The sequence below is a fragment of the Passer montanus genome, unplaced genomic scaffold (genome assembly GCF_014805655.1).
Source record: "Passer montanus isolate IOZ18808 unplaced genomic scaffold, ASM1480565v1 scaffold256, whole genome shotgun sequence".
Classification (NCBI taxonomy): domain Eukaryota; kingdom Metazoa; phylum Chordata; class Aves; order Passeriformes; family Passeridae; genus Passer; species Passer montanus.
Window position 1 is genome coordinate 1 of NW_024367217.1, and position 22,736 is coordinate 22,736.

Consider the following 22,736-nt stretch of genomic DNA (forward strand, 5'->3'; position numbering starts at 1 on the left):
CCCCGAACCCCCCAGACCCCCCTCCCCAGGGCCCCTGGCACACTCACGTCGTAGGTGACCTCCTCCACCTGGTCCTTCTCCATCAGGAACACCTTGGCCACCTGCTCGCAGGGGCCCTGCAGCACGCGGGCCAGCAGCGGGAAATCGCTGCCGCGCAGCCGCTGCTTCTCTGCAAGCACAGAGGGCTGGGCACGGCGGGCACGGCCGGGCACGGCGGCACCGGCACTGCCAGGGTGGTACCGGCACTGCCAGGGTGGCACTGGCACTGCCAGGGTGGTAATGGCAGTGCCAGGGTGGTACCAGCAGTGCCAGGGTGGTACCAACAGTGCCTGGGCAGCACCGGGGCAGAGGTGGCAGCACCAGGGGGATTCGGGGCACTCCTGGCCAGGAGAATTTGGGGCATCCAGGGGTTTGGGGCACTCATGCCCGGGGTTTGGGGCACTCATGCCCGGGGGTTTGGGGCACTCATGCCCGGGGGTTCGGGGCACTCATGCCCGGGGGTTCGGGGCACCTGTCGGGGGTACTTTGGGGCACTCACCTCCGCTCGTGTGCACCATGTACAGAGCAAACTCCTCTGCTGAGTTCTCGATCTGGGGAGACACAAAGCGCTGATACAGGGACTGGTTCTGGTACACCTTATATTTATATTTATATTTATATTTATATTTATATTTATATTTATATTTATATTTATATTTATCTCTATATTTATCTCAATATTTATATTTATATTTTATTTATATATTTATTTTTATTTTTATTTTTATTTATTTATGTTTATGGTTATATTTATATTTATACTTACATTTATATTTATATTTATATTTATACTTACATTTATATTTATATTTATATTTATATTTATATTTATATTTATATTTATATTTATATTTATATTTATTTTTATTTATATTCATATTTATATTTATATTCATATTTATATTTATATTTATATCTATATTTATATTTATGTATATACATGTATATATGAGGTATACCATATATATATGTATATATGTAATCTGAATGCAGATTTTATACATATAAAGATTATATATATGTATAATATAAGCACTTTCGTATAATATGAATATTTTCATATCATATAAAAATTCAGACATATGCATCTGCAGATTTTATATATAAAATGTAAAGATTGTATATATATATAACATAAAGATTGAAATATAAAAATTCATCTAGAATCTGAATGAAAGTTACGTGTATATAACGGAAAGATAAATAAATAATACGAATATAAATTTAGAAACATATAATATATATAAATATAAAATATAAAGAATAATTTAAAAGAATAAATATATGAAAATATAATATATAAACATAAATATATATAATATATATCTTTATATAAATATAAATATATATTTATATTTATATAAAATATATATTTTAAAATTTATATAAATACATATTTTTATATAAATATAAAACGATATAAACCAGAATGCAGGTTTTATACACAGAATAAAAAAGGTTTTTATTTATTGAACCACGACAGACCCTCGCTGGGAGCACGGGGTGCCCGTACCTTGAACTTGTTGAGCAGCAGTTTGAGCACCTGCGGCGTGGTCATGGTGCTGTTGATGCGCACGTTGGTGACGGAGCCGTAGGCGGGCGTGAACACGGCGGTCTGCGGGCACAGGCGGCACTGGGGGCCTGCCCGGGGCCTGCCCCCCTCGTCCCGGATCCCCCAGACCCCCTGGATCCCCCCAGAACCCCCCAGATCCCCCTGGATCCTCTGATCCCTGGATCCCCTGGATCCCACTGGATCCTCCTGGATCCTCTTGGTCCCCCTGGATCCCCCTCGATACTCCCAGATCCCCCTGGATCCAGGGATCTCTGGGTCCCCCCAGATCCCCTGGATCCCCCTGATCCCTGGATCCCTCAGATCCCTCTGGATCCTCCCAGATCCCTCAGACCCCTGCATCCCCTGGGATCCCTGGATCTCCCCCAGCTCCCTGGATCTCCTTGATCTCTGGTTCCCCCCGGACCCCTGGATCCCCCTAGATCCTCCTGGATCCCTCTGGATCCTCTGGATCCCCCTGATCCCTGGATCCCCCGGTTCCCCCTGGATCCCCCTGATCCCTGGATCCCCTGGATCCTCCTGCATCCCCCCAGATCCCTCAGATCCCTGGATCCCCTGGGATCCCTGGATCCCCCAGCTCCCTGGATCCCCCTGATCCCTGGATCCCCCCAGATCCCTCTGGATCTTCCTGGATCCCTCTGGATCCCCCAGATCCCCCTGCATACCTGGATCCCCCCAGATCCCCCTCAATCCCCCTGATCCCTGGATCCCCCCAGATCCCCCTGGATCTCCCTGGATCCCCCAGATGCCCCTGATCCCTGGATCCCCCGGTTCCCCCTGGATCCCCCCTGCATAACCCCAGATCCCTCAGATCCCTTGGGATCCCAGGATCCCCCCAGCTCCCTGGATCCCCCAGATCCCTGCATCTCCTGGATCCCCCCCAGATCCCTGGATCTCCTTGATCTCTGGTTCCCCCCGGACCCCTGGATCCCCCTGGATCCCCCTGGATCCCCCTGGATCCCATGGCTCCCGCTCACCTTGTGGTTGTAGAAGTGCCCGTTGATGGAGAAGCGGTGCCGCCGCAGGCGCCGCTGCTCGCCGGGCGTGCGGGCGCTGCCGCGGGGCCGGACGCCGACGTCGCTGCGGGTGCGCAGCAGCTGCGGGGCCTCGTCCGCCCGGGGGGCTGCAAACAAAACACAGCACAAGGGCCCCTCACAGCGCCTGCAAACGCCTCGAGACAACCTCGCGGTGAGCTCGCCTCGGAAATCAGCGTTCCCACAAAGCCTGTGCGCGTAACTTCAAATAAATTTCAAATAAATTTCAAATTGTTGGCGTGTTTGCTCAAAGATCCTTGCGGTAATAATTCCTTTGGGTTTTTTTGCACTTCTGTTGTGCCACCGTGGTGTTTGCTGGAAAAACCCAGGATTCTTTTCTGGAAAGCTGAGAAGCTCCAGGAGATTTTGGGGAGCACTCCCAGCACACGGTGGGATTGTTGATTTTTGTCCAATAATCCAAGCACAGGGTGGGATTGTTGATTTTTGGGGAACACTCCCAGGGTAGGATTTTTGTTTTTTTATACCCAATAACCCAAGCTCAGGGTGGGATTGTTGATTTCTGGGTAACCATCCCGCAGTGGGATTGTTGATTTTTGGGGAGCACTCCCAGGGTGGGATTTTTGGTTTTTTATACCCAATAATCCCAGCACAGGGTGGGATTTTTGATTTCTGGGTAACAACCCCGCAGTGGGATTGTTGATTTTTGAGCAACGCTCCCAGGGTGGGATTGTTGGCGTGTTTGCTCAAAGATCCTTGTGGTCCCTTCCCACTCAGGACAATTCTGTGATTCCAGAATTTTCCTGCTCCCACACAGCCACTGGGAGGATGCAGAAGTCCCCACCCCAAGATAAATTTCCTCACCCCCCTGAACTTTCCTTTAACCCACAACAAGCGGTTCGTTCTCGAGGTCCCAGCTCATTAATTCAGAATTAACCTCCCAAATCCCTGCTGCCACCCGGCTCAAACCCCTTCTCCCGGGAGCTCGAGCATCTTCCCCCTCTTTTCCATAACTGAACTTCCTCCGTTCTCCTTCCCCTTAATGAGAGCAGGCAAACGAGGGCAGAGCCTCAGATCCCTGCCTGAAAACCGGCCTGCAGCCAATTATGATAAACCAGCTCTTCATCCATTTTTAATGGAGCTCTCAGGCTCCGGCTCCAGGGGTTTTAATTCAGGACGTGTCTGCAGAGGGAGGAATCTCTGGCAGGAGCAGCTCCAGCTGCACAAACGACAGCTGAGCACCCCCAGGGGCACGCCAGGCACTGATTTTTGCTGGATTTTAGGGAAAAAAATGGAATAAAAGGCTTTTTTTTCCTTATGTGCTGGCAGAGGATTGAGGGGAATCGTGGTGGGGTGGGCACTGCCTGGGAAAGATTTAATTCAGGTGGGAAAAGTGTCCTGAGTGGGGAGAGCAGAAAGAAAAAGGGGGAAAGCTGGAGGGTCACGGATGGGGGTTCCTGGATGGAGATTTGCAAGGGCTCAGCTCCTGGTGGATCCCAGCCTGATCCCGGTGGATCCAAGCCCGATCCTGGTGGATCTGAGCCCTTGGACCATCCCCAGTAGATCCCAGCCTGATCCCGGTGGATCTGAGTCTGTGGACCACTCCCGGTGGATCTGATCCCGGTGGATCTGAGCCTGGTCCTGGTGGATCCCAGCATGATCCCAGGGGATCCAAGCCCAATCCTGGTGGATCCCAGCCTGATCCCGCTGGATCTGAGTCCCGGTCCCACTCCTGGTGGATCCAGTCCTGGTGGATCCGAGCCCTTGGACCATCCCCAGTAGATCCCAGCCCAGTCCCGGTGGATCTGCCCCAGCCTGATCCCAGTGGATCCCAGACTGATCCTGGTGGATCCCAGCATGATCCTGGTGGATCTGAGCCCTTGGACCATCCCCAGTAGATCCCAGCCCAGTCCCGGTGGATCTGAGCCCTGGTCCCGCTCCTGTTGGATGTGATCCCGGTGGATCCCAGCCTGCTCCTGGTGGATCTGAGCCCCAGCACCATTCCCAGTGGATCCGAGTCCTGGGACTGATCCTGGTGGATCCAAGCTCTTGGACTGCTCCCGGTGGATCTGATTCCAGTGGATCCCAGCCTGGTCCCAGTGGATCCAAGCCCTTGCACCATTCCCAGTGGATCTGAGCCCGATCCCCGTTCCCGGTGGATCCCAGCCCCAGTCCCATTCCCAGTGGATCCATTCCTGGTGGATCCCAGCCCCGGTCCCGTTCCCAGTGGATCCAATCCCAGTGGATCCCAGCCTGATCCTGGTGGGTCCAATCCCGGTGGATCCCAGCCCCAGTCCTGTTCCCAGTGGATCCATTCCTGGTGGATCCCAGCCCCGGTCCCGTTCCCAGTGGATCCAATCCCGGTGGATCCCAGCCCTGGTCCCGTTCCCGGTGGATCCCAGCCTGATCCTGGTGGATCCAATCCCGGTGGATCCCAGCCCTGGTCCCGTTCCCGGTGGATCCCAGCCTGATCCTGGTGGATCCATTCCCGGTGGATCCCAGCCCGGTCCCATTCCCAGTGGATCCAATCCCGGTGGATCCCAGCCCCGTTCCCATTCCCGGTGGATCCGTTCCTGGTGGATCCCAGCCCGGCTCACCCGTGCCGTTCCCGGCATTCTCCGTGGCCCGGCCGCTGTCCCCGTCTGTCACCTGGATGTCCGGCAGGGTGCTGGGCTTCAGCACGGACCTGGGGGACAGCGAGGGGTGGGTGCCCTGCCCGGGGTCCCTGCCGGGGTCCCTGCCGGGGTCCCCGCGGGGCCGCAGAGGGAAGGACAATCCCGGGAATCTCTGTCCCTCACCCCTGATTCCTTCTGGGACAAAAATCCTGGAGGAGGCGGCTGGGGGTGCACAGCCTGCCAGGCTGGGGGGTCTGGGGCTGTCTGTGGGGGTTTGGGGCTGTCTCGGTGGATCCGTTCCTGGTGGATCCCAGCCCGGCTCACCCGTGCCGTTCCCGGCATTCTCCGTGGCCCGGCCGCTGTCCCCGTCTGTCACCTGGATGTCCGGCAGGGTGCTGGGCTTCAGCACGGACCTGGGGGACAGCGAGGGGTGGGTGCCCTGCCCGGGGTCCCTGCCGGGGTCCCTGCCGGGGTCCCCGCGGGGCCGCAGAGGGAAGGACAATCCCAGGAATCTCTGTCCCTCACCCCTGATTCCTTCTGGGACAAAAATCCTGGAGGAGGCGGCTGGGGGTGCACAGCCTGCCAGGCTGGGGGGTTTTTTGGGTCTGTGTTTTTGGGGCTCTGTTTTTAGGGCTGTATTTTTGGGGCTGTATTTTCGGGGCTGTCTTTTTGGGTCTGTGTTTTCGGGGCCGTGTTTTGGGGCTGCCCCTGCCCCCTCTCACCCGTGGGCGCCCAGGTTGCAGCCCGAGTGCCAGGAGGAGGAGGAGGGCGGCGGGCGGATGCGCTGGTTGTCGTCCTGCATCTGCAGGCGGATGGGGCGGCGCAGCCCCCACGAGATGTTCAGCAGCCCCTCCACGATCAGCTCCCCTTCCTCCTGCAGCCACGTTTACACAAAATATCAGTGTTTTATACACAAAAATATCAGCATTTTACACACAAAAATATCAGCGTTTTACACACAGAATATCAGGGTTTAATATGTACAATATAAGGATTTTATGCATAGAATATAAGTATTTTATATGTAGAATATAAGAATTTTATACACAGAATATAACAGTTTTATATGTGGAATATAAGAATTTTATATATAGAATATAGGGATTTTATACACAGAATATAAGAATTTTATATGTAGAATATAAGGATTTAATGCATAGAATATAAGAATTTTATATGTAAAATATAAGGATTTTATACACAGAATATAAGGATTTTATATATGTAACATAACCATTTATATATAACATAAAGGTTTACATATCATATAAAAAATCAGATATATGCCTATAATTTGAATGCAGATTTTATATATAAAATGTAAATATTTAATATATAAAATGTATTGCAAATATAGATATAATATATAATATAAAGATTTATATGTTAAAAATTATATATATATATAAAATGTGAAGGCAAATTACATACATATAGAAAAATAATAGATGTATATATTATATATACATATATAAAATAATATATAATATGATATGATATGATATGATATGATATGATATGATATATGATATAATGTAATGTAATGTAATGTAATGTAATGTAATGTAATATAATATAATATAATATAATATAATATAATATAATATAATATAATGTAATAATAAAATTATATATTTATATAAGATATATTATTTCTATTATCTATAGAAATAATATTATCTCTCTCATATAAATGTGGGGGGTCCCTCCCCACCCAAGCCAGCCCTGGCTCCTCAATCCCCTGGGCTCTCACCTCCTATAATATAACATAATATAATATAATATAATATAATATAATATAATATAATATAATAATAAAATTATATATTTATATAAGATATATTATTTCTATTATCTATAGAAATAATATTATCTCTCTCATATAAATGTGGGGGGTCCCTCCCCACCCAAGCCAGCCCTGGCTCCTCAATCCCCTGGGCTCTCACCTCCCGGTGCCGCAGCTGCAGGTTCTGCCCCTCGTAGTAGATGTTGTAGGTCTTGAGGTGCAGCAGCAGCTCATTCCTGGGGGGAAAAAACGGAAAAATGGGAAAAAGGAGCAGGGATGGGGTGGGTGAGGCACCAGCAGCGCCCCCGAGCTGCTGCTGGGGGTCAGGAGCTGCACTGGGGGTCAGGAGCTGCACTGGGGGTCAGGAGCTGCACTGGGGTCAGGAGCTGCACTGGGGTCAGGAGCTCCTGCCCTGCCTGAGGACCCCCCGTGCTGCAGGGGACCCAAATTTCCTTGATTTGGGGCAGATTTGGGTCTTTTCCCTCCTCCCCCACTGCAGGTTTTGCCGGGCTCCAACGTTCCGCAGCCACAACGAAGGGGAGAAGCTCCCGTGGGGTGTCCCCCAGAAATGGCCCTAAAAGAGACCCCAAAGGGGCTCGGGGCACTCGGTCACGAGGCTGAGAACGGAATCCTTTTATCCTTTATCCTTTATCCTTTAATCCTTTTATCAGTTTATCTTTTTATCTTTTTACCATTTTACCTTTTTATCTTTTTATAATTTTATCATTTTATCCTTTTATCTCTTTATCATTTTATCTTTTTATCCTTTTATCTGTTTATCTGTTTCTCCTTTCATCATTTTATCATTTTATCATTTTATCTTTTTATCTTGTTATAATTTTATAATTTTATCCTTCTATCTTTTTATCCTTTTCTCATTTTCTCCTTTCACCGTGTGATCAGGTTTCTGGGTCACGCCGGTGTCACGAGTGGTCACAGAGGGGGAGGTCACGCCGGCCTCGCCCAGCTCAGGACAAAGCTCTGAGGGGCAAATTGGTGTCCCCTTCCTTGTCCCATCCATGTCCTGCCCCATGTCCCACCCGTGTCCGGCCCTTTTCCCCCCATGTCCTGCCCGTGTCCCCATCTGTGTCCCACCCGTGTCCCTCCATGCCTGCACCTGTGTCCCCTTGTGTCCCCCACTGTGTCCCCACCCGTGTCCCTCCATGTCCTGCCCATGTCCCCCTGTGTCCCATGTCCTCTGTCCCATGTCCCCACTCATGTCCCGTGTCCCGTGTCCCCCCCATGTCTCGTGTCCCCCCGTGTCCTGTGTCCCTCCCCAGTCCCGTGTCCCCCGTGTCCCCGTACCTGGAGATGAGCCTGTCCTTCCCGCAGGGCACCGCGGCCGCTCCCGGCTCCATGGCGGGGCCGTGTGGGCATGGGGGGGCTGGGCTGGGGGGGGTTTGGGGTTGGGGTTTGGGGTTGAGCCCTTGGGATGCTCAGTTTGGAAACTGGGCCTCAAAGAGGCCTCGGAATGGGGAACTGGGGAGGTTTGGAATTGATGAGAAAAGGGATTTTGGGGTCCTGCTGTGCCTTGGATGGAAAAATTTAATTTTTCAGGGTTTTTTCCCTCCCTCCCCTTCGCCTGGAAGGGAAACTGAGGGAGCAAAAAGCGTTTGCTCCTCAGGGCACTGATTTCCTCCCATGTGCTTCCTCCCAGCTCCCTGGGACACAAAACCCCTTTTCCTGAAAAAAAAACCCCAAATCCACCCCAAAATCCAGGCCAAGGCAGTAAAACCTGCCAGGGATGAGCCCAGACCCCAAAGCCCCTGCAGGGCAGCAATGCTGGGGATCCATCCCACACCTTGGGGGAAAAACAGGGGGGAAAATTGATTTGGAACAGCAAAAAAACCCCTCAGTGGCAGCAGGGGAAGGGCAGGAAATCGGCCCAGCCCAGCCTGGGGCTCCGAGAAAAAGCAGAAGGAGAAGTGAGGAGAGAAAAACCGCGGAAGAGCTGACAAAGCTCCGGGTTTCCTGAGGAGCTGAGGGAGTGTTGTGGTAAAATTGGGTAAAATCCGGCAAGATTTGGCAAAAATCCGGCGCCAGCTCTGCTCCTGCAGCCGCCTCCCACGGGAATAATCTCATTTATCCGCCCCAAACGGGAGCAGGGGGGTTCTGCAGCTGGCTCAGGGGTTTGGGGTGAGGCCGTGGGGTTTTGGGGCAGCAGCTGCGCCGGGGTTTGGGGGGAAGGAGCTTCCCCTGGCAAGGGCTGAACAGCTCTGGGGTGCTCAAGGAGGATTAAAGGACGTGGCAGATGTGAAAATGGTGCCAGAAACACCCAGGGGAGTGAAAAAAAAACTCCTGGAGCAGGAAAAATACCAAAGGGAGTGAAAAAAAATAGCCTAGAGCAGCAAAATCACCAAAATGAGTGAAAAAAACCCTCCTGGAGCACCAAAAACACTGAAGTGAATTGAAAAAAAAAACCCTGGAGCAGTAAAAACTCCAAAATGAGTGAAAAGAACCCTCCTGGAGCATCAAAAACAGCAAAGGGAGTGAAAAAAACCCTCCTGGAGCACCAAAAACACTGAAGTGAATTGAAAAAAAAAAACCCTGGAGCAGTAAAAACACCAAAGGGAGTAAAAAGAACCTTCTTAGAGCAGAAAAACCAGTAAAATGGGTAAAAAGAACCCTCCTGGAGCAGGAAAATCACCAAAGACAGTGAAAAAAAACATCCTAGAGCAGCAAAAGCAGCAAAGAGAGTGAAAAGAACCCATCCTAGAGCAGCAAAAACTCCAACGGGTGGGGGAAAACCCTCCTAGAGCACCAAAGGGAGTGACAAAACCACTCCTAGAGCAGCAAAAACACCAAAATGAGTGAAAAGAACCCTCCTGGAGCAGCAAAAACAGCAAAATGAATGAAAAGAACCACTCCTAGAGCAGCAAAACCACCAAAGAGAGTGAAAAAAAACCATCCTAGGGCAGCAAAGAGTGAAAAGAACCCGGGAGAGGCCGGGAATGACCCGGGAGAGGCCGGGAATGACCCGGGAGAGGCCGGGAATGACCCGGGAGAGGCCGGGAATGATAAAAAAAACCCTGGAGCAGTAAAAACTCCAAAATGAGTGAAAAGAACCCTCCTGGAGCATCAAAAACAGCAAAGGGAGTGAAAAAAACCCTCCTAAAGCAGCAAAAACTCCAAAGGGTGGGGGAAAACCCTCCTAGAGCACCAAAGGGAGTGACAAAACCACTCCTAGAGCAGCAAAAACACCAAAATGAGTGAAAAGAACCCTCCTGGAGCAGCAAAATCACCAAAGAGAGTGAAAAAAAACCTTCTTAGAGCAGTGAAAACACCAAAGGGAGTGAAAAGAACCCTCCTGGAGCAGCAAAATCACCAAAGAGAGTGAAAAAAAACCTTCTTAGAGCAGTGAAAACACCAAAGGGAGTGAAAAGAACCCTCCTGGAGCAGCAAAAACAGCAAAATGAATGAAAAGAACCTGTCCTAGAGCAGCAAAACCACCAAAGAGAGTGAAAAAAACCATCCTAGGGCAGCAAAGAGTGAAAAGAACCCGGGAGAGGCCGAGAATGACCCGGGAGAGGCTGGGAAAAACCTGGGAAAAGCCGGGAATAACTCGGGAGAGGCCCGGGAAAGGCTGAGAATATCCTGGAATATCCAGGGCCAGAGCCGTGCAGAGGGAAAGGCTGGGAATTACCCGGGAAAAGACGGGAATCACTCGGGAAAAGACGGGAATCACCAGGGAAAAGACGGGAATCACCAGGGAAATGCCGGGAATCCCCGGGAAGTGCCGGGAATCGCCCCAATCAAAGCGCTGGCGAGGTGGAAGTCGCTGCATTGCTCGACCCCGGCAGCGCGGGGCCGTGCCCGTTCCCGTGCCTCAGTTTCCCCCCCGGAAAAGGGAGTGACAAAACCACTCCTAGAGCAGCAAAAACACCAAAATGAGTGAAAAGAACCCTCCTGGAGCAGCAAAAACAGCAAAATGAATGAAAAGAACCACTCCTAGAGCAGCAAAACCACCAAAGAGAGTGAAAAAAAACCATCCTAGGGCAGCAAAGAGTGAAAAGAACCCGGGAGAGGCCGGGAATGACCCGGGAGAGGCCGGGAATGACCCGGGAGAGGCTGGGAATGACCCGGGAGATGCTGGGAAAAACCTGGGAAAAGCCGGGAATAACTCGGGAGAGGCCCGGGAAAGGCTGAGAATATCCTGGAATATCCAGGGCCAGAGCCGTGCAGAGGGAAAGGCTGGGAATTACCCGGGAAAAGACGGGAATCACTCGGGAAAAGACGGGAATCACCAGGGAAAAGACGGGAATCACCAGGGAAATGCCGGGAATCCCCGGGAAGTGCCGGGAATCGCCCCAATCAAAGCGCTGGCGAGGTGGAAGTCGCTGCATTGCTCGACCCCGGCAGCGCGGGGCCGTGCCCGTTCCCGTGCCTCAGTTTCCCCCCCGGAGCTGACGCGGTTCCGCCGAGCCCAGCCCGGCCCGGGACGGTTCCGGCCCCCTCGGGCTCCTCCCGGGCCCGACGGAGCCCGGGCTCGTTCCCCTCCCCAAAAACACCCCCGGACCCCCCCCGGGGGAGCCCGGCCGCATCCACAGCTCCCACACAACAAAACAAGTAAAAAAGCACCAAACCCCCCCAAAACCCCCTTTTCAGGAGGAAAGAGCTATTTTCCCCGCTCCTGCAAAGAAATCTGCGTTATTTTGGGGAGGTTTTTGCCGCCTCGCTCTCACCCCACCCCGGCAGCATCGGGAGCGGGAGGCGCGGGTCTGGCGCAGCCGGGGCATTGTGGGAATATCCCGATCCCCGGGGAGGCCGCGGTGCCCCGAGCATCCCCCGGTGCCCCGAGCATCCCCCGGTGCCCCGAGCATCCCCCGGTGCTCGGAGAACCCCCCGGTGCCCGAGCATCCCCCGGTGCCCGAGCATCCCCCGGTGCCCGAGCATCCCCCGGAGGCGGCCCCGGTGCCCGAGCCCCGGGACGCGAGCGCTCACCCGGTGCCGCGGATCCTGCGCTGCCGCCCGCGGTTCCTGCGCTACTCCCGGGCCCGGATCCGCGCCCCGCGTCCGGCCCGCATCCCTAGGCGGGGGAGCGCGGCCGCCCCATTGTTCTGCACGCCGCTATTGTTCTCCGGCCTGCGGGGACAGGGAAGGGCAGCGCCGAGGCCCAGGGGAGGGGTCGGGCGCTCGGGACAGGGGGGTCGCACGCAGGGTGGAGCCCCCGGGAGGGGCCGGGGCCGGAGGAGCCGCGGGCGCTGCGGCTCCCGAGGGCGATGCTGGGGCTGGGGCGGCTCCGGGGCTGCGATCCCGGGGATCGCGGAGGTTTTCCGGCAGCTCCCGGGGGCGGCGGGGCCGCGGCTCAGCCCCGGGGCCGCTCCCGGCGCTGCGGGATGGGGATGGGGATGGGGATGGGGATGAGGATGAGGATGAGGATGAGGAGGATGCCCCAGCCCGGCCGCACTCACCGCTGCCGGTGCCGCTCGCTCGCTGCCGCTGCCCCGGGGCCGCCCCTGGGCGGGGCGGGCAGGGCCGGGGCGGGACCGGGGGTGGCAGCGCGGGGGACAGGGACAGCCCCTCCCGCAGCCGGGCCCATCCCGGGGCCCGGAGGGCATCCCGGGCCCTTCCCGGTGCCGCCGCCGGGAGCCGCGCTGTGCCCGCCCCGAGGTCCCGAGGGATGCTCCAGGAGCGGCCCTGGAGCGGGGTCCGGAAGGATTCTCCATCCCTGGTGCCAAGAGCAGGGTCCCAAGAGATGGCCTGTCCCCACTGGCACAACCGGGATCCCAAAAATGCCCCAATTCTGATGTCAGGAACAGAATCCCAAAAGATCCCCCATTCCCAATGCCAGGATCAGGATCCCAAAAATGCCCCATTCCCAATGGCAGGAACAGGATCCCAAAACATCCCCCACTCCCAATGGCAGGAACAGGATCCCAAAAATGCCCCCATTCTGACGTTAGGAACTGGATCCCAAAAGATTCCCCATTCCCGATGTCAGGAACAGGATCCCAAGGGATTCTCCAGCCCCGCTGCCAGGACCAGGATCCCAAAGGAATCCCCGTCCCACGCAGCCGGGCTGGAAACGCTCCCACAATCAGCCCCAGCTTTGTCCAGAACTCCCCGAGGGGGTTTGTGGGCTGCACCCCACGGGCTGGAGCGGCTGCTCCTGCCCCAAAAAGCCCCAAATCCTGGAATGTCCAGGGCCAGAGCCGTGCAGGGAGCACGCTTGGCTGCTGCCCTCGCCTCGGGACCCAAACCCGCCCCCGAGCAGGGCTGGAGGAGGAGATAAATCCAAATAAAACCCGCCTGGAGCAGCAGCTGCTGCTGGGAGCATCCCAGGAGCGGGGTCCCATCCTGCCTGTCCAGTCCTGGGCACGGTTTGGGGCACTTTGGGGGAGTTTGGGGCACGGTTTGGGGCACTTTGGGGCACTTTGGGGGTGTTCAGTATTCCAGAGCAGCAGCAGCCCTGTCCCTCCTCCTTTGTCTGCCCCTGACCTTTCCCAGTGCTTTGTGGCTTTTTTTCTTTTGAAGGAATTTGCCTAGAAACAGCCCACACGAAAGGAGAGAAAAAAAAAAAAGAAACAACCCCAAAACAAAGAAATAATCAAAGCAGCTGCTGGAGCCAAACAGGCACAGACTGCAACGGGCCTTTTTTCCCAGATTTTCTTGGATTTCTGTGGAAAACATGAGAAGTTCTGGAGGAGCCATCTGGCTCAGGGAAGCACTGACTCGGCGAAAGCAGCGGGGCAGGGGCAGGATTGATATTCCAGCAGCATCCCCAGGGCTGCCGGGGATGAGAGGCCCTTTGTGGTGGGGAGAGAGACAATGGAGCCGGCCCCAAACGCCAGGATTCGGCCCCAAAAATGGGGAGAGCTCCCCCTGAGCCTCGGCTCCTGGGGTGGATGTGAACAGAAAAATAAAAATAATAATAAAAATAATTTTAAAAAATAAATGCGGGGTTTGGGGTGGGCACCTGCAGGAGCACAGGGAGGAATTGGGGTTAAATCCTGATTTTTGCCACGTCCTGCTCGCTGCCACCAGTGCAGGGGCAGTGGGGGGAGGCTGGAGCCTACAGGGGGGATTGATTTCCCAAATAAAAGGGATCTGACCCGTTCCTGCCCCACTGCTGCAGGGGGGATGGATTTCCCAAATAAAAGGGATCTGACCCGTTCCTGCCCCACTCCTGCCCCGTGAGGCTCCTGCAGCCCCCACGGTGACCCACGGCAAGGGCAGCAGAGCTCCCAGCCCTGCCCCAAACCCCCCGAGAGGTGCCCAGGGTGTCCCAGCAGCTTTTCTGTGCTGAGCACCCCGCAGGGATCACTCCTCGGTGAAATGGGTGGATTTTCTCCTGCCAGGGACCTCAGCCAGGCCCCAGCTCCAAAATTCTCCAATACTCAGTGATTTCCCCCCAGACGGAGCAAGCAGCCAAAATTCCCTTTTTTCCCACACTTGCAGCTTCTCACGGTTTCAGCTTTGAGCCCCCCCGGTGACTGCCAGGAAACCCAGAGCAATTCCAGAGCAATTCCAGAGCAATTCCAGAGCAATTCCAGAGCAGTTCCAGAGCAGTTCCAGAGCAATTCCAGAGCAGTTCCTGCACGTGGGAGCTCTGGGAGCTGCCTGGGAAGCAGAGGAGGCTCTGCAGGAGCCTCTCGTGTCCCTGAGCTCTGTCACACCCTGGGGGTTCCGGCTGTTCTGAAAATCCCCAGATTTGGGGATCCCGCCCAGGATTTGCCCACCTTGGGATCAGCAGGACTGGGATCAGCAGGATTGGGATCAACCAGGACTGGGAACACCAGGATTGGGATCAGCAGGATTGGGATTGGGACTGGGATCAGCAGGACTGGGATTGGGACTGGGATCAGCAGGACTGGGATCAGCAGGACTGGGATCAGCCAGGATTGGGATCAGCAGGATTGGGATTGGGACTGGGATCAGCCAGGACTGGGATCAGCCAGGATTGGGATCAGCCAGGATTGGGATTGGGACTGGGATCAGCCAGGACTGGGATCAGCAGGACTGGGATCAGCAGGACTGGGATCAGCCAGGATTGGGATTGGGACTGGGATCAGCCAGGACTGGGATCAGCAGGACTGGGATCAGGTTTCCATCCCTGCCCTGACCCCACAGCTGCTCTCAGCCCCTCGCTGTGGATTTGGGGCATTTTGGGCTGGTTCAGTTCCATCCTCTCCAGCACTGCTGCACTCAGCCACGGGCCCCAGCCCAGCTCGGGGGTGCTGGGGGCCCCCAAAGGCAGGGGCAGTTTTGGGGTGTCCCCATGTCCCCAAAAGCACTTGGGGGTTGTGGTTTTGGGCAGCTCTGGGTTGGGTCTTGCCATCACCTGGATTCTGACATAAATCATCCATTAATAAATTAATTATCCATTAGGAAGAAATCAATCAATTAGGGAGGGATCCTTCCCTTCCCACCCAACCCACTCCAGGGTCCTCTGACCCCAGGACTCGCCACCAAAGAACTGTGACAATCACTGCATCTATGCCCGCGTTTATTTATACTGAACAGCTTTAAAAATACAGAATAAAATAGCTTTATCTACTATTATTCACAACATCTGGTCCAAATATTACATTTTTTAAATATTTAGTTGTTTAATGAAGCAATGTTAGAAAAAAAAAAGAATAATAATAAAAAAAAAATCCATAAAAGAATTACACATCTTGGAAGAAGAACCAAAAAAAAAAAACAAACCAAAAAAACACGAAAAAAAAAAAAAAACCCAAAATAAACTTTTGCTGTTGAACAAAAAAAGTTTTACAGCCAAAGTCAGTCACGAAAAGTCATGGAAAAAAAAGGAAATTTATCCCCACCGCCCAAGAACAGTCAATAGTTTGTTACACCAGAGGTTGTTCTGAACAGACAAACACAGGAATTGCTGGGCTGGCACAGGGGAGTGCCCAGGGCACAGAAACACCCGGGGGGCTCCGAGCCCAGCCTGGGACCCCCAGAACACAAACTGCACCCAGCCCTGGGGCTCTGCTGCGAGAAATGAGTGCCCCCCCCGGCCCCGCTTGGAAAAAGGGGAGAAAAGGGGAGAAAAGGGGAGGAAAGGGGAGCAAAAGCTGATTTTGGCTGGAGAAGGCCACGGAGAGGCGGAGGTGAGGGCGGTGCTGGTGTCAGCTCGTGCAGGGTCAGCCACAGCAGCACAGCCAGCCCTGCCGGTGCTGCTCGCACCCGAAATCCCAGGCTTTGCACTTTTTTTGGGTGTGAATGACTCGCTGAGGGCTTTTCTCCAATTCTGCCCCCCCGCCCCGGGAGCCTGGAGGGCTCAGCGGGGAGGGAACAACAAAAGCCTCCAGTTTTGGGTAGGAACACAAGGATGGGTAAATAAAGTATACACAACCACTATAGATTCGTCAATGAAGAAATTCTACCATCACATGACATTGTCATGACACTCATACCACTCCCTCCCAGGAAAAGGCTCCTCCTGAGCGGAAATGTTATTTTCTTAATATATGGAAATAAAATACTGCAATATTCATGTACAAACCAAGTTGTCATATTTCAAGTCAGTATTAAAAGGCAATAAAAGCAAATTTGGGGTTGAAAAGGTCGAGCTTTCTGAGCTAAGTCCCTCCAATATGACAACATTAATCACTCATAGCTGGCAGCTACGAAACCTAAATTTCTATAGGCATCATTTGCAAGTATTTGCTTTAGAAAACGTGTTTCAACATGTCAGCAAGAACCCTTAGTCGAACCTAAAAAAAATACAAGAGAAGATCAATTACAAAAATCCCAAGTTACTTTTGTTTGTACACACTGATGCCACCTCTGATATGACAAAATGAGATTTCTACCATGAATATTTGCCCTTCCCTCTCCAAATCTGGTTGGAATTTCTCATCACCTCTTCACTCACCTCTCAGCTGCCAACTTCCCTGGGTGCTTGGAAAGGCAGGGGAGGACAGGGAGGAAAATCCAGCATGGCACTGGCAGGTTTGCACCTGGACGTCCCCAGCACACACAATCTGGGTTTAATTCTCACAATTTGGGTTTAATTCTCACAATCTTGGTTTAATTCTCATAATTTGTGTTTAATTCTCACAATTTGTGTTTCATTCTCCCCCAACCTGCAGCCTCATCCTCTCCACCCCTGGCAGGGGCACCCAAATCCCTGGAAATTTGGGATTTTGGTGCTCCCCAAAGCTGCACCTCATCCTCTCCACCCCTGGCAGGGGAACCCAACCCCTGGAATCTGGAATTTCACAGCAGCCACTTGGCCAAGTGACAGGAGAAAGGAAGGACTGAAGGTCCAGAGTGTCCCCTGCACAAACCCGGGGTGAACTCAGGGATTTTTCTCCCCCCCAAAAAGAAAAGCCCTGCTCTCCTTCCCCTGGGGGGCTCCAGGAGGGCACAGGGCAGCTCCTCTTCCCAAAATTCACCTCCAACTCCCCAACCCCAGCTCCTCCTGCACGCCCAGGGCTCAGCTTGGAGCACTCACCCTGGGAGAAGGGGGCTTGTCCCCCTGCCCCAAAGTGACCCAAAAAATGGGCACAAACCACAAAAAGAATTAAATCCAACAGAAAACTGGGCTGCATCTGCCTGGAGAGTGCTGTGGGGGAGTTTACTCCAGGGAGGAGAGAGAGTTGATGCAGGATTTGCTGCCCTGGGGCTTGGAGTGCCTTGGGAATGCCCGGTGGGAGCTCAGCCCGATCCCCCAGCAGGGTGAGACAAACTCTGCTCATCCCCTCCTCCCTCTGCAGCTGGAAATGAAAAGCTTTTCCTCCCTTTCTCCGCTTTTACAGGATAACCAGCTGTGGCATTGCCACCAGCAGAAGCCCTCGGGCTGCAGAGCCCCCGAGGTGCTTTTGGGGCGTTGTTAACCCCTCCACGCCTGGCACAGACAGCTGGGGAACGTGGAAGCAGAGATCCCACACCCAACCGTGTGCAGGCAGGCAGGGGAACCCAACACCTCGCTCCCCCGGGGGAGGAAACACTGAAAAATGAGCAAAAAAAAGACTTTTTGTTTCACAGGCAAACCAACCTCGTTACGACACAACGACTCCTCCGAGCAGCTCCGAGGCCGGCCGACCCCAAGACTGCAAACTACTGAAAGTTCCCCGAAGGAAGCAGGAACAAAGGCATGCTTGGGCACGGGAAAAGCGGGGTACAACAGTTTCTGGAAACAGCCATGGCATGCTGGGAACGACCTGCACGGGGCCGTTCCCACTCTACACTACTCAGCACTGACCCGCCAAGCTCCGTCCTTGCCCTCCCCACCCCAACCCGTCCATGCTTCAAGAACCCAGAACAAATTCCCCTGGGAGCAGACTCAGAGAAAACAAGAGCTCCTGTGCTCCTGTCCAGTAGTCACACTTGGATAAATAGATCAGGGGGTCACAGGATCTACTGGTATGGTTTTCCAGGAATACAAAACGCAAGCACCGAGAGCATTACTGGCCTTGAAGTTACATTACACAACATTTCCCTGATGATCTCCACAGCTGAAAATGCTTTTTGGGGCCACACTGAAGTCTAAAACTAACTTGCAATAGTAAGAACATTAAACAGGAATAAAACTGTTAATCATGAATGCATGATGAGCGTGAACACCCACGTAACAGCAGAGCTGAGACTATTCCAGGAACACAAAAAAGGAGATTTGAGTGGTGCCCTGATTGGACCCGATACCCGTGAACCCATGGCTGGGTGAGGCTGCAGGTGCAGTGTCTCTGCTGGCCCAAACCCCCTCCCAGCCTCTGGAGAAGCCCCACAAGAGGAGAAGAGCCATCAGCAAAAAAAAAAATAAAAATATCCTGCTGAGACCCAAGCGTGGCTGTCCCTGCAGGGAACAACTGTTAATTGCTTGGAGCTGCTCAGCTAATTAGTATTTCTGGGCAGGAAGCGTCCTGCTGGAGAGGCACTGAACCCAAAGGCTGCCTGCAGGTCCTGGCTGAGCTCAGGTTTGCCATCCCTGGCACTGCCCAGGTTTGGGCGAGAGGAAATCCTGGTGGGGAGAAGCAGAATGAGAAATGCTGCCAGGAGAAGAAGGGGCTGCTGCAGCCAGCCAAGGCTTCCAGAGGCAGAGTTATTCCAGAAACTTCCTGGCTGAGCACTGATGTGTCACTGAAACCAGGGGCTGCTCAGAGTGGAGCTCTCCTGGGTTGGCAGCATCAGCTGAGCCCGTCTCCAGGGCTCTGAGAACATGGAATGTGCAAATCACTGAGCAGCACAGCAGCATCCATGGATCTGACATGGTCAGAAGGAATAATTCTCCTTTTCTCTCTCTTTTTTCCCCTCCTCCTTCTCCAAGGTTCAGCTTTCCTGGCGTAACCAACGCTGAGGGCTCCAATAAAATCACCACAAAAATGAAAAATCTGCAGCAGCACCTCCCCACCTCCACCTAAACCCATTAAACCCCAACAGAATCAGGTGCACAGCTCTCTCCAACTTCCCAAAATCAGCAGGATTTGCCCCAGAGACACTAGACCTGGCTCCCACCACCCACAGCAGGAAAAGCTTTTTTTTTTTTAATTTTTTTTTCTTTTTTTTTTTTTTAAATCCGTCTCAGCTCTGGTTCCAGAATTTAAATGCAGATATACAAAACATATATTTTAATGCTTCTTAATCAGCAAGAAACTGCAAATACATCTTTGACTACAACTAGAGAATAGAATTTCAGCTAAGGCTATACTGTAGCTTCTGAGTCTTCGTCTGAACTCCTGCAGCTGCTGCTTTTCCTGAAGCCTTTCCACGTGTACCCCACGAAGGTGGGGCTGATGGGCAGGAAGCTGAAACACCTGTACTTTTTAATGAAGTTCATGCCAAAAGGCAGATCGTAGGTCTCCATGCCATCCAGGGATTTGCTTCCTTTGGCAACCCCTTTCTTCCACTTCCGAATTCCCCTTTCTTCGGGGCTTCCTAGGAAATCAGAGGGAAAAGTATTTATATATTTATATATAAATATACAGATATTAAATATAAATATAAAGATATCCATGGATATCTTTACCTGAAGCAGAGCCTAAAAGAAGAAATGAAAACACCAAGGCTCTGCCACCAAGTTCAGCAAAGCTCTGGGAACATCTCCCAGGCTCCTCAAAAAGGGCAAAAAACCAAAATTATCTGCTTTGTTTTGTAACTGGAAGGCAAATTTCTCCTCTGGAATGGAAGCAGGTTTGGGTCTCAAACCCAGTTTTACTGGAGACAGTTTTACTCTGTCTCCTGGAGACTGGTTTGGTATTTATCAGGTTTTTTAGGTGTTTAACAGGATGGGATTTTAACCTGAGGTGTCCTCAGGGGAAGGGAGGGCAGGTGTAAGGACTCTGCTCCTGCTGTGGGAGCAGCCAGCCCCAAAAGCAGGGATCTCCTGCCCCTGTTCTGCCCCAGGGGATGCTGCTTTTATCCAGGGAATTCTGCTTTTACCCAGGGAATTCTGCTTTTATCCAGGGAATTCTGCTTTTATTCTAAGGAATTCTGCTTTTTTTCCAGGGAAAGCTGGTTTTTTCTAAGGAATTCTGCTTTTTTTCCAGGGAAAGCTGGTTTTTTCTAAGGAATTCTGCTTTCACCCAGGGAATTCTGCTTTTACCCAGGGAATTCTGCTTTTTTTCCAGGGAATTCTGCTTTTTTTTCCAGGGAAAGCTGTTTTTTTCTAAGGAATTCTGCTTTTCTCCAGGGAAAGCTGTTTTTATCCAGGGGATTTCTGCCCTTCCCCAGGGATTTTCTGCCCCTCCAGGGATTCCTGCCCCTTCTCCAGGGATTCCTGCCCCTCCCCAGGGATTTCTGCCCCTCCCCAGGGATTCCTGCCCCTTCTCCAGGGATTTCTGCCCCTCCCCAGGGATTTCTGCCCTCTCCAGGGCACTGCAGGGCTCCCAGCTCGGGCTCACCTGGGATGGTGTTGTCCACCCTGTTCTGCCCCAGGGGATGCTGCTTTTATCCAGGGAATTCTGCTTTTACCCAGGGAATTCTGCTTTTACCCAGGGAATTCTGCTTTTACCCAGGGAATTCTGCTTTTATTCCAGGGAAAGCTGGTTTTTTCTAAGGAATTCTGCTTTTTTTCCAGGGAAAGCTGTTTTTATCCAGGGGATTTCTGCCCTTCCCCAGGGATTTTCTGCCCCTCCAGGGATTCCTGCCCCTTCTCCAGGGATTCCTGCCCCTCCCCAGGGATTTCTGCCCCTCCCCAGGGATTCCTGCCCCTTCTCCAGGGATTTCTGCCCCTCCCCAGGGATTTCTGCCCTCTCCAGGGCACTGCAGGGCTCCCAGCTCGGGCTCACCTGGGATGGTGTTGTCCAGGACAAAGGCCACGCAGCCCCCAACGAACATGGCCGTGGTGAGCAGGACATTCAGCACCTGATCAATGCCTGCAATTCCTGCAGAAACAGGGAAAACCTGCTGGGATTTCCATCACCCACATCCCCCTGAATCCCCCTGATCAATGCCTGCAATTCCTGCAGAAACAGGGAATCCTGCTGGGGATTTCTACCACCCTCAACCCCCTGATTCCCCCTGATCAATTCCTGCAGTAAGAGGGAAATCCTGCTGGGGACTGTCACCACCCTCATCCCCCTGATTCCCCCCGATCAATGCCTGCAGTTCCTGCAGAAAGAGGGAAAATCCCCAGCAGGATTTTCCCACCCAGACCCCCCTGGTCCCCCCAGGCTGAGCAGGAGCTCCCGTGTCTGAGCTCAGGGGTTTGTTCAGGGATTTGCTCTCAAAGGGCTCTGGGAGGCTCGGGGTGGGGGGGTTGATGCAGAACTTCCCCCCGAGGCACCAGCACGGGACACTGTTCCCCAAAATGCAACTTTCAGGAACTCCCAGCTGCTCACAGAAATGTCACAAAGCACCATTTCAGTTCCTATGCAGGCACAGCTAATCTGAGCTAAGCAGAAAAACGTGGAGAGCAAAAGAGAAGCGTTCAGATTGTAAAATTGTAACTTCTGATATAATCATTAATTTATAAATATTTTCTGTAATTCTTATAGAAATAAATGGTAATTTTTGTAAATGTCTTAGAAATAGTTTTTATTTTTATAAAATTTTTTAAATAAAATAATTTTTATTTTTTACTAAATAATTTTTATTTTTTATAAAGTAATTTTTATTTTTAATATTTTTTTTAAATGAAATCTTTACTTTTTAAAGGGGCAAGGCTTCACAGCCCCAGTTATGGAAGAACACTGCATTAACCACATCAAGCTGGAGGGATCTGCTTTTCTAACCACTTACAGCAGGACAGATATGCCCTTAAATCCTGGTCTGAAGGCATAGTGGAAAGAAAAGTCAGTTAATACTTTGTTTAAAAACCCCCAAATAAAGCCAAAGCAGTGAAATATTTCCTTTGAGTCCATCTCTGTGACACACACTGGCATGAGCACTGCTGAGGGTCACATGAACACAGAAAACCTCCCCAGTGACCTCCCCAAAGCTGAATTCCATTAACAGTCTGCTGAAGGGAATTCACTCAAATTGAAATTCACACCCAGAACAGTCTGAGTGACAAAGTTTCAACCCCCAAACAACTCCCCACCTTGCAAACCCTGCCTTGGTGTTTGCCCTTAATCTTTTAGCATCATTTTCAGCTCACATTCACCCTTCCAGTTTTTCTTTCAGCCCAGTTGGTAACTGCACCCAGAGAAAGCAGGAAAGCTCCAGCTGAGTCCCACTGGAACATTCCAAAAAATTCTCTGAACACACACACAGAGCTTGTCTGGACCTACAGCCTTTCCTGTCTGCATCATTTGGGTTTTTCCCCCCACAATTTGGGGGTTTTCCTCCACAATTTGGGGTTTTCCTCCATAATTTGGGGATTTTCCTCCACAATTTGGGGTTTT

The 22,736-nt window shown here is 52.0% G+C and overlaps 3 protein-coding genes across 4 annotated transcripts in view; 1 reads left to right on the forward strand and 2 right to left on the reverse strand.

Moving 5' to 3' along the window:
- Positions 1-17: 17 nt before the first annotated feature.
- On the reverse strand, positions 18-12,079 carry RASSF2 (Ras association domain family member 2; the record flags this gene model as incomplete). The annotated part of the gene is made up of 9 exons (XM_039711931.1): positions 11,944-12,079; positions 8,308-8,391; positions 7,163-7,238; positions 5,939-6,090; positions 5,541-5,629; positions 2,587-2,732; positions 1,553-1,654; positions 539-590; positions 18-169 (listed from the first exon to the last, which is right to left on the reverse strand). Coding segments are annotated over exons 2-9 (822 nt in total), but the record flags the coding sequence as incomplete, so codon positions are not given.
- Positions 10,861-12,032, forward strand: LOC120503449 (proline-rich protein 2-like). The gene is made up of 2 exons (XM_039711936.1): positions 10,861-11,775; positions 11,851-12,032. Exons 1-2 carry the CDS (start codon positions 10,935-10,937, stop codon positions 12,030-12,032), a joined length of 1,023 nt encoding a protein of 340 aa, XP_039567870.1. The 5' UTR covers positions 10,861-10,934.
- Positions 12,080-15,431: 3,352 nt separating the features above from the next.
- The window catches only part of SLC23A2 (solute carrier family 23 member 2), a 53,613-nt gene continuing 46,308 nt past the window's right edge, over positions 15,432-22,736 (reverse strand). For both annotated transcript variants that reach the window (XM_039711938.1, XM_039711939.1), the window contains exons 15-16: positions 21,180-21,275; positions 15,432-19,827 (exon numbers count right to left, since the gene is read on the reverse strand). In XM_039711938.1, the coding sequence (XP_039567872.1) occupies positions 19,595-19,827; positions 21,180-21,275 (329 nt within the window). In that variant the 3' untranslated portion in view covers positions 15,432-19,594. The remainder of the gene's footprint in view (positions 19,828-21,179; positions 21,276-22,736) is intronic.